The sequence below is a fragment of the Aquarana catesbeiana genome, linkage group LG01, assembly GCF_042186555.1.
Source record: "Aquarana catesbeiana isolate 2022-GZ linkage group LG01, ASM4218655v1, whole genome shotgun sequence".
Lineage (NCBI taxonomy): Eukaryota > Metazoa > Chordata > Amphibia > Anura > Ranidae > Aquarana > Aquarana catesbeiana.
The window spans coordinates 591,633,919-591,652,100 of NC_133324.1; the positions used below are offsets into that span (position 1 = coordinate 591,633,919).

At 43.8% G+C, this 18,182-nt stretch overlaps 1 protein-coding gene across 2 annotated transcripts in view; it reads left to right on the top strand.

Annotated features, from left to right (window-relative positions):
* PSD3 (pleckstrin and Sec7 domain containing 3) overlaps nt 1-18,182 on the top strand; it is an 864,447-nt gene that overhangs the window by 100,043 nt on the left and 746,222 nt on the right. Inside the window, exon 1 of one of the 2 annotated variants that reach the window (XM_073598204.1) lies at nt 6,067-6,432. The exons of the other annotated variant lie outside the window; for it this stretch is intronic. Within the exon in view, the coding sequence (XP_073454305.1) occupies nt 6,412-6,432 (21 nt within the window). The 5' untranslated portion in view covers nt 6,067-6,411. Of the gene's footprint in view, nt 1-6,066; nt 6,433-18,182 lie in introns of those variants that run through there. 2 annotated transcript variants of the gene reach the window in all.

The window sequence follows — 18,182 nt, forward strand, 5'->3', positions numbered from 1 at the left end:
GTGGCAAGTGGCACACTGTATCTGGTGGCAGGCTGCTGGTGGCAAGTGGCACACTGTATCTGGTGGCAAGTGGCACACTATCTGGTGGAAGGCTGCTGGTGGTAAGTGACACACTGTATCTGGTGGTAGGCTGTGGTTGACAAGTGGCACACTGTATCTGGTGACAGGCTGCTGGTGGCAAGTGGCACACTGTATCTGGTGGCAGGCTGCTGGTAGCAAGTGGCACACTGTATCTGGTGGTAGGCTGTGGTTGGCAAGTGGCACACTGTATCTGGTGGCAGGCTGCTGGTGGCAAGTGGCACACTGTATCTGGTGGCAGGCTGCTGGTGGCAAGTGGCACACTGTATCTGGTGGCAAGTGGCACACTGTATCTGGTGAAAGGCTGCTGGTGGCAAGTGGCACACTGTATCTGGTGGCAGGCTGCTGGTGGCAAGTGGCACACTGTATCTGGTGGCAAGTGGCACACTGTATCTGGTGAAAGGCTGCTGGTGGCAAGTGGCACACTGTATCTGGTGGCAGGCTGCTGGTGGCAAGTGGCACACTGTATCTGGTGGCAAGTGGCACACTGTATCTGGTGGCAAGCTGCTGGTGGCAAGTGGCACACTATCTGGTGGAAGGCTGCTGGTGGTAAGTGACACACTGTATCTGGTGGTAGGCTGTGGTTGGCAAGTGGCACACTGTATCTGGTGACAGGCTGCTGGTGGCAAGTGGCACACTGTATCTGGTGGTAGGCTGTGGTTGGCAAGTGGCACACTATCTGGTGGCAGGCTGCTGGTGGCAAGTAGCACACTATCTGGTGGCAAGTGGCACACTGTATCTGGTGGCAGGCTGCTGGTGGCAAGTGGCACACTGTATCTGGTGGCAAGCTGCTGGTGGCAAGTGGCACACTATCTGGTGGAAGGCTGCTGGTGGTAAGTGACACACTGTATCTGGTGGTAGGCTGTGGTTGGCAAGTGGCACACTGTATCTGGTGGCAGGCTGCTGGTGGCAAGTGGCACACTGTATCTGGTGGCAGGCTGCTGGTGGCAAGTGGCACACTGTATCTGGTGGCAAGTGGCACACTGTATCTGGTGAAAGGCTGCTGGTGGCAAGTGGCACACTGTATCTGGTGGCAAGTGGCACACTGTATCTGGTGGCAGGCTGCTGGTGGCAAGTGGCACACTGTATCTGGTGGCAAGCTGCTGGTGGCAAGTGGCACACTATCTGGTGGAAGGCTGCTGGTGGCAAGTGGCACACTGTATCTGGTGGTAGGCTGTGGTTGGCAAGTGGCACACTGTATCTGGTGGCAGGCTGCTGGTGGCAAGTGGCACACTGTATCTGGTGGCAGGCTGCCGGTGGCAAGTGGCACACTGTATCTGGTGGTAGGCTGTGGTTGGCAAGTGGCACAATGTATCTGATGGCAGGCTGCTGGTGGCAAGTGGCAGATTATCTGGTGGAAGGCTGCTGGTGGTAAGTGACACACTGTATCTGGTGGTAGGCTGTGTTTGGCAAGTGGCACACTGTATCTGATGGAAGGCTGCTGGTGGCAAGTGGCACACTGTATCTGGTGGCAGGGAGCTGGTGGCAAGTGGCACACTGTATCTGGTGGCAAGTGGCACAATGTATCTGGTGGCAGGCTGCTGGTGGCAAGTGGTACACTGTATCTGGTGGCAAGTGGCACAATGTATCTGGTGACAGGCTGCTGGTGGCAAGTGACACACTGTATCTGGTGGCAGGCTGCTGGTGGCAAGTGGCACACTGTATCTGGTGGCAATTGGCACAATGTATCTGGTGGCAAGTGGCACAATGTATCTGGTGACAGGCTGCTGGTGGCAAGTGACACACTGTATCTGGTGGCACACTGTATCTGGTGGCAAGTGGCACACTGTATCTGGTGGCAAGTGGCACAATGTATCTGGTGGCAAGTGGCACACTGTATCTAGTGGCAGGCTGCTGGTGGCAAGTGGCACACTGTATCTGGTGACAGGCTGTCGGTAGCAAGTGGTACACTGTATCTGGTGAAAGGCTGCTGTTGGCAAGTGGCACACTGTATCTGGTGGCTGGCTGCTAGTGGCAAGTGGCACACTGTATCTGGTGGCAGGCTGCTGGTGGCAATTGGCACATTGTATCTGGTGGCAGGCTGTGGGTAGCAAGTGGCACACTGTATCTGGTGGCAAGTGGCACACTGTATCTGGTGGCAAGTGGCACACTGTATCTGGTGGCAAGTGGCACACTGTATCTGGTGGCAGGCTGCTGGTGGCAAGTGACATGCTGCATCTAGCGGCAGGCAACTGTGGAAAGTGATACGCTACATCTGGTGGCAGGCTATGGGTGGCAAGTGACAAGCTGCATCTGGTGGCAAGTGACAAGCTCAGGTCCCACTAATTCTGCACGATGGTGAGTTGAACTATTTCACTATATATTACAATGTAGTAACTGAAATAATGGAATTTGATCATCCTGACACCATATCAAGCATGGTGTCAGGATGATTGATTTTAAGTACTGACACCAGCCATTTGCCTGACAAATCACCTCCACTGCCGATTTCCCTGCCAACCCCGAGACTACATCCTCCACCCTCATCTTTTTTTTGGGAAAAGGGGGATGTCCCTAAATGACAGTTTGGAAATGTGGTCTCCCTATGTTGCTGCTGGTGAGAGACCGCATAGCAGGTGGTATTGGTGGTGTTGCTGCTGCTCAGAGGCTGCACGGCTGGTATTACTGGTGAGAGTATATTTAATTAGTTTTAGCGAAAAATTGTTTGCATTTTCATTTTGTTTCCATAAAAAAGGCCCACCGAAATTCTCAGCACCAGGCCCATGATGCTCTTAATCTGGCCCTGATGCTGACCCATACCCACAACCAAAAGCACCTACAATGGGCATGCAAGCATGAGAACTGGACCACAGGACAATGCAAGAAGGTGGCCTGGTGTGATGAATCACGTTTTCTTTCACTTCATGTGGATGGCTGGGTACGTGTGCGCCACTTACCTGGGGAAGAGCTGGCACCAGAAATTACTATGGGAAGAAGGCAAAAGGCAAAGGTAGCTGAAATCAGAGACCATGTACAATGTACCTGGTATCAGAAGCAGATATGACACAGCAGAGATCCTGTACAACATACCTGGAATAGGAAGCAGAGATCACACAGAGGAGATCCCGTACAGTGTATCTGGTATATAGGAAGCAGAGATCACACAGAGGAGATCCCTTACAGTGTACCTGGTATATAGGAAGCAGACATCACACAGAGGAGATCCCGTACAGTGTGTAAAAGTGTCCTTCGTGCTACTAAGAGTAGCTGGTAAAATATGCCTATTTAACAGAAATGTGTTAGAAATGTTAATGTGTGTAAAAACAGCAGCAAAACCTAATAGTGTTCACAATACACAAAATAAACAGGTACAATTATAAAGTGATCTCACGACGTAACACGTAGGGAGTTGCCGGAATCAGATGTACACCGGAAGTGACGTGAGAAGGCGCTGAGAATGCCTTGTGAATTGTTTTTGCTCGTTTTCTATGTTTCTAATGTAAGAGTCCACCTATTGACGCTATAATAAATGTACCCCTAGTATTTAAACACACTACACTATTGGAGGCATTATTTTTTTCTCTCTTTTACCCTTTTGGCTGTGGCGCTACACCGGAGCTTATTATGGCTGCCCAGTGGAGGATTGCTAAAGATTGCGAATAAGTTTATGACCCCATCAACAGCATATGCTAGCAGGAAAAGGCTCCAATAGGAAACTGTCGAGAGTCCTATGTATCCATTAATGTGATTTTCTACATTTATATGAGGTGAGAGTTCTGTGAGACTATTACTTTAGGAGGCAGTTTGTGGAGTATTTTATGGACTATTTGTTGCTATTCACTTGCCTGTTTCATATATTATCCATTGGTTGCACCATTTTTTAATTTTTTTATTTTTAGGACGTTATGCATTGGTGTAAAAAACATTTTTTGGGACTTCCTTTCTATATAGATCTATTATTATTTTGATCAGGACTGTGAGTATTATTTGGTCACAGTTTTTGCATTATTTGCACCTCCATATCTTTGTGGAGTTTTAATATTTTGCACTTTTAATATCTTGCACTTTATTAATCCCTCTGTGGATTTTACCCAGGCCCCTTTCACACTGGGGCGGTAGGGGGCGTCGGGGGTAAAACAGCGCTATATTTAGCGCTGTTTTACCGCGGTATTCGGCCGCTAGCGGTGCGGTTTTAACCCACCGCTGGCGGCCGAAAAAGGGTTTAAACCCTTCGTATAGCGCGGCTATAGCCGCGGTATTACCGCGGTATAGCCGCGCTGTCCCATTGATTTCAAGGGGCAGGAGCGGTGAAGGAGCGGTGAATACACCGCTCCTTCACCGCCCCAAAGAAGCGGCTGACAGGAGATTTTTTCTTCTCCTGCCAGCGCACCGCTTCAGTGTGAAAGCCCTCAGGCTTTCACACTGAACAAACAGCGGAGGCTGTTTAGGGGCGGTTTGCAGGCGCTATTTTTAGCGCAATAACGCCTGCAAACCGCCCCAGTGTGAAAGGGGTCTTAGTGTTTGAGTGATTTTTACATTACAGTGCAAGATCACTTTATAAATGATCCCGTACAATGTACCTGGTATATAGGAAGCGGAGATCACACAGATAGGAAGGAGACAAGACACAAAGGAGATCCCGTCCAGTGTACCCAGGAATATATAGGAAGGAGATGGAGACATGACACAGAGGAGATCCCATCCTGTGTACCTGGTATATTGGAAGAAGACATGACAGAGGAGGTCCTATCCAGTAGTGATGGACTTGGGTGTGTTCGGATTGAACCCCGCCAGGAAGCTATCACTGCACACCGCCAATCATGGACAGTAAGGTATTTCCCGACCAGTAGCTGCACATACACACGCTGCCTATGATTGGCGGTGTGCAGTTCTGGCTTCCTGGCGGGTTCATAGGAAGCAGGGATTAAACAGAGGAGATCCTGTCCAGTGTACCTGGTATATAGGAAGGAGACATGACACACAGGAGATCTTGTCCAGTGTACCTGGTATATAGGAAGGATACATGACAGAGGAGATCCTGTCCAGTGTACCTAGTATAGGAAGCGGAGTTGATTACATAGAGGAGATCCTGTCCAATGTATATAGGAAGGATACATGACAGAGGAGATCCTGTCCAGTGTACCTAGTATAGGAAGCGGAGATGATCACATAGAGGAGATCCTGTCCAATGTATATAGGAAGGATACATGACAGAGGAGATCCTGTCCAATGTACCTGGTATATATGAAGGAGAGATGATCACACAGAGGAGATCCTGTCCAATGTACCTGGTATATCGGAAGCAGAGATGATCACACAGAGGAGATCCTGTCCAGTGTACCTGGTATATACAAAGTAGAGATGACACAGAGGAGATCCTGTCCAGTGTACCTAGTATAGGAAGCAGAGATGATCACATAGAGGAAATCCCGCCCAGTGTACCTAGTATAGGAAGCAGAGATGATCACACAGAGGAGATCCTTCCTGTCCAGTGCACCTGGTATATACAAAGCAGAGATGACACAGAGGAGATCCTGTCCAGTGTACCTACTATATAGGAAGCAGAGATAATGACACAGAGGAGATCCTGTACCTGGTATATAGGAAGCAGAGATAATGACACAGAGGAGATCCTGTACCTGGTATATAGGAAGCAGAGATAATGACACAGAGGAGATCCTGTACCTGGTATATAGGAAGCAGAGATAATGACACAGAGGAGATCCTGTACCTGGTATATAGGAAGCAGAGATAATGACACAGAGGAGATCCTGTACCCGGTATATAGGAAGCAGAGATAATGACACAGAGGAGATCCTGTCCAGTGTACCTAGTATATAGGAAGCAGACATAATGACACAGATGAGATCCTGTACCCGGTATATAGGAAGCAGAGATAATGACACAGAGGAGATCCTGTACCTGGTATATAGGAAGCAGAGATGATCACATAGAGATCCTGTCCAGTGTACCTAGTATATAGGAAGCAGAGATAATGACAGAGATGAGATCCTGAGTGTATTTGGTCTATACAGTAGGAAGCAGAGATGATAGAATGTAGTAGGAAGCAGACATGATCCAGTATGTAGCAGGCCAGTGATTGGAGAGAGGGAGGGAGTAGGAGGTGCTGTGTCCAGGCCATGCTGTGCTCAGTCAGTATACTACACAGGATCTGCTCTCTCTTGTAGGGGGGAGTAGGAGGAAAGCCCCACACAGCCCCAGCACTGACGGCTGACAACAAAGACTGGTCACAGGAGGGAGAGGGGGAGCAGCAGACCTGCCTGTGTATAGACGGCAGCACAGGAGACAAGGGGAGGAGTGAGAGCAAGCGAAAGGAAAACACAAAGGAGAGCAGAGGACTTATTTGTGCAGGCGACATCTCAGACATGGAAAATGGAAGAAGGAGATGGTGGGGTAAGTGTGTGTCCTCCGATCACCCCCCTATGGCTCTGTGCTGTCACTGGATAAGTTTGTATTGTGCTCTGATCAGCTGTGTGATCAATGCTTCTCCTGTACTGCCCAGTCCATTCATTCATATGGGGTGATCAGCAGGAAAAGTTGCAGTCATCTGTATGTGTGAGCCATGAAGGAGATATGTTGGAGCTGGACACCTCCTCCTGGAGTGATCAGTATAATAGGATCACCATGACTTGACTTGACTTGACTTTCATAAGCTTGGCTGCCTCTCCTTTATCTCCCAGTGACAGTTGTATTGGAGACCCCTTCCCCCCATGTGTCCCTTCCTGGCTGTCCTGACTTGTTATGGGGAAGTCATTGTCATCTGATCTAGTGTCTTATCCCACTTACTGTTTACTCCTTGCTGCTAACTTCTGCCTTCTTGTCTTATGTATTTTGTTGTCTTATCACATGCATTTCCTTATTGTTGGTTTAGGTTTATTTCATTTTAGATCACTATTATTTATAATTTATATATAAAAATAAAATCTGGAAATGGAAAATAACATTTGACCATTGTAACAAAGAGCATTTGTGTCATTTTCTTAAAGTGACACTAAATTCTGGAAAAAAACAATGCCATATACGTATGTATTCCTTAACTCGGAAAAGTACCTTCTATTGCTCTTAGCCAAATTCCTTTTTTTTTTGCTGCTGTCATGACCTGACGTCCTGTTAGAGGGCTTGATTTACTAAAACCAGAGCGTTCAAAATCTGGTGCAGCTCTGTATGGTAGCCAATCAACTTGTACAAATAAGCTTTGACAATATAACCTGAATGCTGATTGGAGCTGCACTACATTTTTCTCTCTCCAGTTTAATGGCCCGTACACGTGATCAGAATATCGTACGACAGATCGTACGACTTTTTTCGCTTAATAGTCGCAAGTAGAAATTGAATAGGTTACTAAAGTCCCGAAAATTCTCATACGACAGAAAAAAAAAATCAGAAGTGATTTCATGTGTTGTAATGTATTTGTATTGTATTTTCGGACGACAACTGTACTGACTAAACGAAAATCGGACAATCTGGTACCGTACGAGGAAAATTTTCACGCTTGTTCGACCAAATAATATCGGAAGAATTGTCATGATCGGCTATCGAAAGCTCTGTACTAACGATCCAATTATCGTACGATCGCATCGAAAGCGGTATTTATTTCGTCCGATTTTTGGATCGTGTGTGTGAATGAATATACATTTGCAGCTGCCAGGTGGTTAATTCCTCTGCTACCTATGGCAGTTAGTAAATGAACCCCAGAATGAACATTTGCAGCTGCCAGGTGGTTAATTCCTCTACCACTATGATTGGCTGTAGGCTTTGACAGCTTCCTAGATTGATAGCTCAAGCAGGTTCAGACTCGTGTCCAAACTCACATAAACTATCCTGCCAGGAAGCTGTCAAAACTGATGGCCAATCATAGGTGGCCAAACATGCCCCTGTAGGACTCTGCCATACAGGGGCATGTATGTTTGCAGCTGCAAGGTGAGGAAAGCCTCTACCACCTATGATTGACTGTAGGTTTTGACCGCTTCCTGGTGGGATAGCTCAGGTGGATTCGGACACAAGTCTGAACCTGCTTCAGCTATCCTGCTAGGAAGCTGTCAAAACCTACATTCAACCATAGGTGGTGGATGCATTCCCAACCTGGCAAGCTGCAAATATACACGCCCCTGCAGGGTGCAGAATGCCTCCACCACCTATGATTGCTCGTCAGCTTTGACAGCTTCCTGGCATGATTGCTCTGGTGTGTTCAGACAGAAATCTGAACCTGGTTGAGCTACCTCTCTAGGAAGCTGTCAAAGCCTACAGCCAATCATAGGTGGTGGAGGCATTCCTTTCCTGGCAGCTGCAAATATACACACCCCTGTAGGGTGGAGAATGTCTCCCCCAGCTATGATTGGCCGTCAGCTTTGACAGCTTCCTGGCAGGAAAGCTCAGGTGTGTTCAGACACAAGTTTCAATCTGCTTGCGCTATCCCTCTAGGAAGCTGTGAAAGCCTACAGCCAATCATAGTTTTTATTTTTCAGCAGGGCGAATGCATAAAAAAACGATTCCCCCTCCACCAGGACATTGTATTCTGACAGCCTGCACCTGCAGCTGTCAGAATACCCAAACAGTGACTGCATACAGATGCTGGCCGACAATTTCCCACCCAGCTCTTTCAGCAACAGTCAATTGAACAATTTACTTTTGTCAAGCTGGGTGGTGACGACAGGGTCCCCCACTGTTCGACTTTAGATCAATTCAGCAGGAATCATCCGAAATTTGAACCACGTATGGCAGTTGATGTGTGGTTGCTACACCTCAGCCACTCAGATTAAGCCTTGTGCTGTATACTGTGCTGTATACTGTATATAGCTTGGTCCAAATTAACTATTTTAAAGTATAACTAAAGGCAAAACCTATTTTTTATTAGTTCTGGGTCGAGTGGAGTTTTTTTGTTGCTGTCTGTTCCCCTGTTGGGTAGATTCACCCTCTCTACTTGTCTTATTGACCATTATTAGTGACATCGAAAGTGAAAGAAAATTGGAAATTTTGAGTTTTCACCATAATAGGAATAGAGGGGAAGTCTTTCAATGCGAACACTAGTTGTGATGACAATTAGTAATTCCCCAAATTTAGAGGGATTTCCTCTCATTTCCTGTTTTGGCAATGGGACAAGAATCAAATGGAAATCCCCCTTTGGGAACCAGATGGCAAAAAAAAACAAACAACTGACAGGGGTTTTAACTACTATACAAGATGAAAAAAGAAGAACTCCAGAAAAAAAAAAGTTTTCCCATGCAGTGAGGCTATGCCTGCACTGCACAGGTCAACTGCTCATTTTTGTCTAGGGGATTGGAGAATGGATATATAATTACCTAATCCTCTGATCCTTTCTGCACAGACCTGTCTCTGTGGCTCCTGCCCACCGCCCCCCCCCCCCATTGCACAAGAACCCATGGTCTAAAGTCCTTGTGCAATGGACTATTCCTGACATCATCACACTCATTGACCTGCTCTAGATGTGAGGACGTCAGAAACAGTCCACCATTGAATCATGGAGGCGCACCGTTTGCAGGTAGAGCGGAGGATCGGGTGAGTATAAGCTTTCTCCAATCCCCTAGACAGAAACAAGCAGTTGACCTGAGCCCTACTGCAGGGGAAAACATTTTTTTTCGCCCGGAGTTTGGCTTTAAGTTCACTAAAACTTGGAGTTTGACTTTAAATTTAGTAAAACTATGTAATACAATAAACCTCTCATAGCGAAAGGGAAGACGCTCATTGTTTAAAAGCCTTGTTCATGTTTGTTAGGCTCTTTGAAAAATACAGACTGTTCCATCTGGTTCACAGAAACTCTGTTTCACTCTAACCAGAGCTTACTACACAGTTACATAGTTAGTCGGGTTGAAAAAAGACACAAGTCCATCTAGTTCAACCATAACAATAAAAAAAAATAAATATCATACAATCCCATATACCCAATCCTATACCCACAGTTGATCCAGAGGAAGGCGAAAAAAACCCCAGAAAAGCATTATCCAATTTGCTACATCAGGGGAAAAAATTCCTTCCTGATCTCAGAAAGGATCAACTTTAGGGTGAAGGTCACATGCCGAGAGCTACCCTTATACCAGGGCTCCCATACCTTTCAGTGACCATCAAAGCCAATCAATTATCTCTTTGAAACCCCCACAAGGTCAAGCGCTTCAGTAAGAGCCCATTTACACTTGCTTTGGCTTTAACAAGGCTTCAGACACGCTTTGTTAAAGCTCTCTGAATGCTATTTAAAGCCCCTGTCACTAAATAAAATGGTTAGCTTACAGTCCTGTTTACACCTGCTTTTGCTTTGCTTTGGCTTCGCTTCAAAAATGATACCCCATGTAGCTTCAGTGGCGCTTCAAAGTGTCTTCAAAGCCTCTTTTTAGAAGTCTATGGCAAAGCTCGCTTGAAGTCTCATCGAAGCCCCATTGAAGCACCACGAAGCCTTAGCGAAGCACCAAGCAAAAGCAGGGCTAAATAGGACTGTAAGCTAACCAATTTATTTAGTGACAGGAGCTTTGACTGGCGTTGAGAGAGTTTTAACAAAGCGTGTCCGAAGCCTTGTTTTGAAGCAAGTGTAAACTAGCCCTTACACTACACACACACACACACACACACACACACACACACACTCACCACTTCACAAAGATACACTGTTGCCTCATGTCCTGAGACACCACAGACTTTCACAGGGGACTACATTGTATCAAACGTGGCTTGTTATTGTGGTGGAGTTCTTCATATCGATATTTTGAAACCCAGTGAACATGTATCTGCACTTGTATCTTTGTGCATTAGGAGAACTTGCCTTTCTAAATTGAATAATTACTTATTCCCAGATCAGATTATCTATTCATGAACATTGTGAAGCCATCTTTTCTTTTCACAACAAATAAATTCATTATGTTTATTAGAACAATAATTAAAAAAAAAAAAAATCAAAACTAACATATTTGATTTATATAAAATCACCTCATGTGCTTCAAACTAATAGCGAGACGAAATAGGAGAGACTCTATAATAATTGATTCCATTTTACTAGAATATTTATAAATGTACAAAGAAAGAAAGAAAGAGGGTGGGTGGGATCCCCAATAGTGGGAAACATCCCACTCAATATTAAGACCGTCATGTAAACTGGTATTCAAAGCAAAAACCTACAATACCAAAGTCTGGGGAAACTATCACGCGCCTTCCACCCTCTTTTTTTTACTTAGCTTCCTTCAGACCACCCCTGGTCAGTCTAGGCAGCGGACATGCATGATCGTTCCATACTACTTACCATTTGGATATTACTACTACCTTACACCAATACCGCCTGTACTAGCGCAGGAGAAATACTTTTTCTGTTTATTTTCTGGAGAAACTATCTCCTGCTCTGATGAATTTGTCTATATACATTCAGTTATTTATATAGAAGTCTGTATTTTTTGCATGTACATTTATAAAATGTGTAGCCACATTCATTTGCTAGTTTGCTTTTTTTTTATTCTGCAAGTGACCTGGTATTGTACTCTGCATTCCTCACAGGTTATCACATATTGTGTACTACAATTAACCAACTGTTCCATTTGATGTGTTTCCTGTGGAAGTAGAGATTACATCATGGAATTCTCCTAAATGGCTACAGTATGAACATCTAGTATCGGCATGTGATCTTCACCCTGTTAGTAAGCTTTGGTTAGAGTGAAACGCGTTGCAGTTCCTGTGAACTAGGTGGAAAAGTCTGTATGTCGGAGAGCCTAAAGTAGAACTAAAGGCAAAACTTTTTTTTTTCCCTTTTGGATAGAGTAAGGGAGGGTTATAACCCCCGTCAGTTGTTGTTTTTTGACCATCTGTGCCCCATTGCAGATATTTCTCTTCACTTCCTGTCCCTTAGCCAGACAGGAAGTGAGAGAAATTCCCTGCAAATTAAGGGAATTCCTGGGGACCCCCAGGTCACCAGAACCCAGTGTGTTCATTGGAAGTTTTCCCCTCTATTACTTTTCTGAGGTCAACCCAAAATTTTGGGATTTTCATTTTACTTTCATTGTCAATGATAATGGTAAACAGGACAAATGGAGAGGATGAATCTCCTTTATGGGGACACAGACAGCAATACAACCTGCAAGCCTTCTTATTCCCCTGTACTCTATCCAAAACTAAAAAAAAAAGTTTTGCTTTTAATTATACTTTTAAAGAGGAAGTAAACCCCGGCCGATTTTTCTTATTTTTTTCAATTTTCACATACAATAGCTCATTACAAGGGATAATAGATTGAAATCGGCCGAAAATTAGGTCTGTAAATACCTTATTTATGCTCTTTGTAATCTCTTCATTTCCGGATATTGGCCGCGCCATTGTTTGTGCTGTTTGCTGAATCTGTTCTGGATGTCACTTCCGCCCTTACTCGGTTTCCCTTTCGAAATCTCGCGCATGCGCCGTTTCAGGAAGGAGATAATCAGAGCAGCATCGCGAGACTTCTCTGTGCCGTTCAGAGGGGAAGCTCGTCCGTAGAAATGTTCTGACATGCAGGGAATACAGAAACGGCACACTTTAGAAGCCATTAATGAAACATGCTACTGTGCAATCACGCATGACATCATTTTCGATTACAGGACGATTTACATGGAAACTACAGCAGTGAGTACACTTTCACAGGCAGCGATCAGCTGCCTGTGTTATCTACATTATGAAGAGCTAAAGTTGTCTCAGAGGGTTTACAACCACTTTAATATACCTGAACAAGGCTCTTAAATTCGGGATCGGCTTCCCTTTCTCTTTGAGAGTTTTGTGGATGGAGTCTTTGGAGTGGCCAGCGACTGTTTGAGCTGGGGGATTTGTGAGCGAGTGTGTCTGTAGTAGAACATTATCTTTTGTGCTACACAATACAACATTCTACCTAAACTACCCACTTCATTTTATATCCAGTCAGGAAGGCCTTTGCTTTTTTATGCATATTGGCTGATGTAAAGGAGATTGTATTGTACTTTTTTTTTTTTTTTCTTGTCCAAGAAACTAAATCGGGGTCCCAGTCTACTTGCGCTCATGACAAATGGTAAAAATGTTTTTTTTTTTTTTTTAACCACTTCAATACAGGGCATTTATAGCCCCTTACTGCCCAGGCCAATTTTCAGTTTTCAGCACTGTCACATTTTCAATGACAATTGCGCGGTCATGCAACACTATACCCATATGATAATTTTTACCATTTTTTTTCCCCACAAATAGAGCTTTCTTTTGGTGGTATTTGATCACCTCTGCTGTTTTTATTTTTTGCGCTATAAACAAAAGAAGAGCGATAAGTTTGAAAAAAACACTATTTTTTTACTTTTTCCTATAATAAATATCCCATTTAAAAAATAAAATATATATATTTTTTCTCAGTTCAGGCCGATATGTATTCTTCTACATATTTTTGGTAAAAAAAATTGCAATAAGCGTATGTTGATTGGTTTGCGCAAAAGTTATAGCGCCTACAAAATATGGGATAGTTTTATGGCATTTTTATTATTATTATTATTATTATTTTTTTTTTTACTAGTAATGGTGACGATCTGTGATTTTTATAGTGACTTTGACATTGCAGCATACATATATCGGACACTTTTGACACTATTTTGGGACCATTCACATTTACGCAGCGATCAGTGCTATAAAAATGCACTGATTACTGTATAAATGTCACTGACAGGGAAGGAGCTAACGCTAGGGGGCAATCGAGGGGTTAAATGTGTTACCTAGGGAGTGATTCTAACTGTGGGGGGAGGGGACTGTCTTGGGGAGGAGACCGATCGGTGTCCCTGTATACAAGGAACACACGATCAGTCTCCTCATCCCTTACAGGACGTGGATCTGTGTGTTTACACACACACAGATCCACGGTCCTGCTCTGTAACGAGCGATCGCAAGTGCCCGGCGGTCATCGCGGCCGCTGGGCGTCACCACCAGGAAGCCGAGGACGTCATATGATGCCCGCCCAGGATGGGAGATCCCATCTGCGGATGTCATACGTCTATGGGTGGGTAGGGAAGTGGTTAGATACATTGCTCTGTGTATTGCCTACTCGCCTCCCTGCCTGTGTGCAGCACTATACCCAGGGGGAGCAGCATGGAGTGGAGAGACCTTGTAGTATGACTAGCACCGATTGGGTGCTCGTCAGGAAAGTGGAGTGTCGGGCTCGCTTAACGCTCAACAGAAGCGCATCTGCTGAGTGAGTAAGTAAGGCACCGGCCCTAATGAGAAAAAAAAAAAGCTTTATTCCTTTAGGTTACCCTTGCACACACAATCAATTGGGTGCTCAGTACAAGCGTATGCTGAGCAGCCAAATCAAGCTCCGGTGTCCATTCACACCTGGGCATTTTGGGATTGTTGCAGAATCGCTGCAATTTTGCCTGCGATCTCAAAACACACTGCAATTACAAAACCCAGGCTCAGGTGCCATTGTTTTCAAGCAGTTTTGCAGCGTTTTAGGTGCCATTGAAAACAGTGACACCTGAACCTGCGTTTTGTGATTGTAGTGTGTTTTGAGATCGCAGGCAGAATCGCAGCAATTCTGCTGTGATTCCAAAATGCCCAGGTGTGAATGAAGCCTTAAGGAGCAAAAAAAAATGTAAACCCTGCTGTTTGACCGCAGCAGGGCTAAATGTAAAAGAAACCCACCTGCCCGGCCCAATATGATTTGTGCATCCCTGTTGTACAGTAAGATTGTAACTGGTGAGCTTTGGAAAATTACAGGGAATGTAACAGTTTTTAGACTTGATTATATTTTTATTTTTATTTTTTTACCTCTTCCATCCATGCCACCTTTTATATGCTCAAATCTGTTTCCCTCTTCCTAATACAACCCTAGTTTATTACATTCACAAGTTAATATAGTAGCCATCTTTCCGCATATTTCCCATGTGTTTTCCTCTGCTCACTTCTAGCATCCACACTACTTTTTCCTCTATTATTGGAACGCTTCACTCGATTAAATTGTTGGCTAAGTACCTAAAAGTAGCAGGAAATGGAATTGTTGCTTGTCACAGCCCATGGCAATTTATCCAGCACAGAAATGAAAGATTAATTCTGATGGCTTCTTTGAGGAACATCTTTCCTTTTTTTTCCTTTTCTTTTTTTTTTTTTTTAATTTCTTTTTACTCTTTTTGAATTGGCTCTGTTATCGTGACAAGGAGCAGCATTGTTCTGTGTAGGTTTGTAAATGCAAGCTCCTGGGTGAAGTCTGTAGGTATGTTACATGCCTTTATTTATTATGATATAGCTGAGGTTCATGAGGTTCCTCCCCTGAGGAACCTTGTGTTTTTATGTTCCTGTTGTGGCTTATACCATGTATCAGACCATGTTTTATGATACACCCTTATTTAGGAACACGAGGCAAACATTTCCTAACCCCTACCTTCAAACTGCACCTTGAACCCCACCTTACCTAAATCATGGAGTTCTTCTCTTTGATGTATTTTATTTCCTTTTTAAATTTGGTTGGACTGTGCCTGTACAGCCAAGGCATACATTCACAGAGATTTGTGCATCGAGAGACTATAAGTCCTATCTTGTCATAGGTGTGCACAGCCTATTGTATTAGGGTGTGCACCTCAAAGCTCAAACCTGTGTGCATGTGTAAATACTGTATACTGATGGTGTCAGTAGAGCAGTGGACAGTGTCAGTAGGGCAGTGCATGGTGTCAGTAATTTTTATTTTTATTTTTTAAATTATATTTTACATACATTTTTTATTATTTTTTTTATTTACAATTTTTTGTGGGAGCACTGCTAGGGGGTTTTGGTAAAATTACTGGTGGTTTAAATAGGGGGAATTTGCACCACACAGGGTGATTAGGGTGTGCCCAGGCACACCTGGCACACCCTGTGTGCACACCTATGTATCTTATATTGTTTTTTTTTTTAACATTCCAACTTATGATCAGATAAGGATAAAACCAGTAAAGCGCCTCTACCAATGTGAGATCAATATGTGACCTAAGTCAGTGCCTAAATGATTACATTTTAAATTAAATGTAATCATTTAGGCACTGACTAGTCTGCTAAATAAACAACACCATACACATAACAGTACTACCATAGTATGAAAATACAAATACTGTAGTGAAAATTAGAAATCAAATAAAATTACAATTAAAAATGAAAAATAAAATTAAGTTGTGTTTATTTATTCATAGTGTGACAAATGAGCGTGCAGTCTTTAAACAGTGCTGTCTGCTATCCCTTTAAATATGATGCAAATATTGTGCTCCCCTCCTCAAAGAATATAATTAAAATCAGTTGCACACACATGTACATTTAAAAATACAATTCATTTTATTTCATGTTTGAATTTTGCAAAAGGTGGAATCTGTCTTTAAAGTGTTACTAAACCCACAACAGTAAAATCAGTCTGTATATGCAGTAAAGCATGCTTGTTATACTCACATGCTTGTTAAACAATGTGCACGTTTTTTAAAAAGGCTATTTGATCCTGTCTTCACTGATCCTCCCATTATTCCACAGTCCCCAATCTATCTGCTGATAGTACAGAACCTTGGGGGCACTTTGAACATGCTCAGTTTGATGTGTATTGCAAGTTGTTTTTTTTTCTTTTTTTTTTTGGGAGGGTACATGTGATCGGCACAGGGCCAGACAGAGGGTCAGCCTTATAAGACAGACAGAGGAGAATAAAAATTCCTCCTACAAGGTTTAACCAGTGCTCGGCCAGACACTGATAGAAGTCACAAGACTGCTTTATACTGCTGATGAGAAAAGGTATTTAGCAGTTTATATTTACTACAATAATTGCATTTCAATGTTCTGTGTACTGTGGGAGACCAGATAGAGTCAATGCAGAGTCCTGGGTTTAGTAACACTTTAACCACTTGCCGACCAGCCGCCGCAGTTTTACTGCAACAGAATGGCACGGCTGGGCGAAACAATGTTATGTTACGTCGCTTCGCCCTGTGGCCACTAGGGGCGCGCGCTGCTTGCCCCCGGAGCCGATGCGAGTGCCCAGCAGGTGCGATGACCGCCGGGCTCCTGCAATCGCTCGTGACACAACAAGAACCGGAAACTGTGTGTAAACACACAGATTCCGGTACTCTGAGGGCAGAAGAGACAGATCGTGTGTTCATACAAAGTATGAACAGCGATCTGTCATCCCCCCTACACGGTCCCATTCCCCTTCAGTTAGAACAAACACAGGGAACACATTTAACCCCTTGATCACCCCCTAGTATTAACCCCTTCCCCGCCAGTGACATTTTTACAGTACAGTAATCAGTGTATTTTTATAGCACTGATAGCTGCATAAATGCTAATGGTCCCAAAAATGTGTCAGAAGTGTCTGATGTGTCCGCCATAATGTCACAGTCCCGATAAAAATCGTAGATCGCCGCCATTACCAGTAAAAAAAAAAAAAGAATAAAAGAAATGCTATAAATCTAACCCCTATTTTGTAGGAGCTATAACTTTTGCGCAAATCAATCAATATACGCTTATTGCGATTTTTTTTTTTTTTTTTTTTTTTTTTACCAAAAATATGTAGAAGAATGCATATCAGCCTAAACTGAGAAAAAAATAGCTTTTTTTTTAAAAAAAATGGGGATATTTATTACAGCAAAAAGTATAAAATATTGTGTTTTTTTTATTTTCAGTTGCCGCTATTTTTTTGTTTTTAGCGCAAAAAATAAAAACAGCAGAGATGATCAAATACCCCCAAAAGAAAGCTCTATTTGTGGGAAAAAAAGGACGTAAATTTTGTGTGGGTGCAACGTCGCACGACCGTGCAATTGTCAGTTAAAGCAACGCAGTGCCGAATCTCACAATAATGGCCTGGTCATTCAGCAGCCAAATCTTCCGGGGCTGAAGCTTTTAATAAAGCTTACAAATGGGTTACAAAAATATATCCTATATTCTAATTGGGGGTGGAAATCAATACAATTTAGATATTCTGCCCACAGTGGACTTTTTTTCCTCTCTTGTGTTTTAGGACTAAGCTATGTGACTGATTTTAATTCTGATTTAAAAATTGGACCTTTCTGTAATGCTGCGTACACACGACCGGACTTTACGGCAGACTTTGTCCGGCGGGCTTTTCGACGGACTTTACGACGGACTTTCTGAATGAACGGACTTGCCTACACACGATCAACCAAAGTCCGACGGATTCGTACGTGATGACGTACGACCGGACTAAAATAAGGAAGTTCATAGCC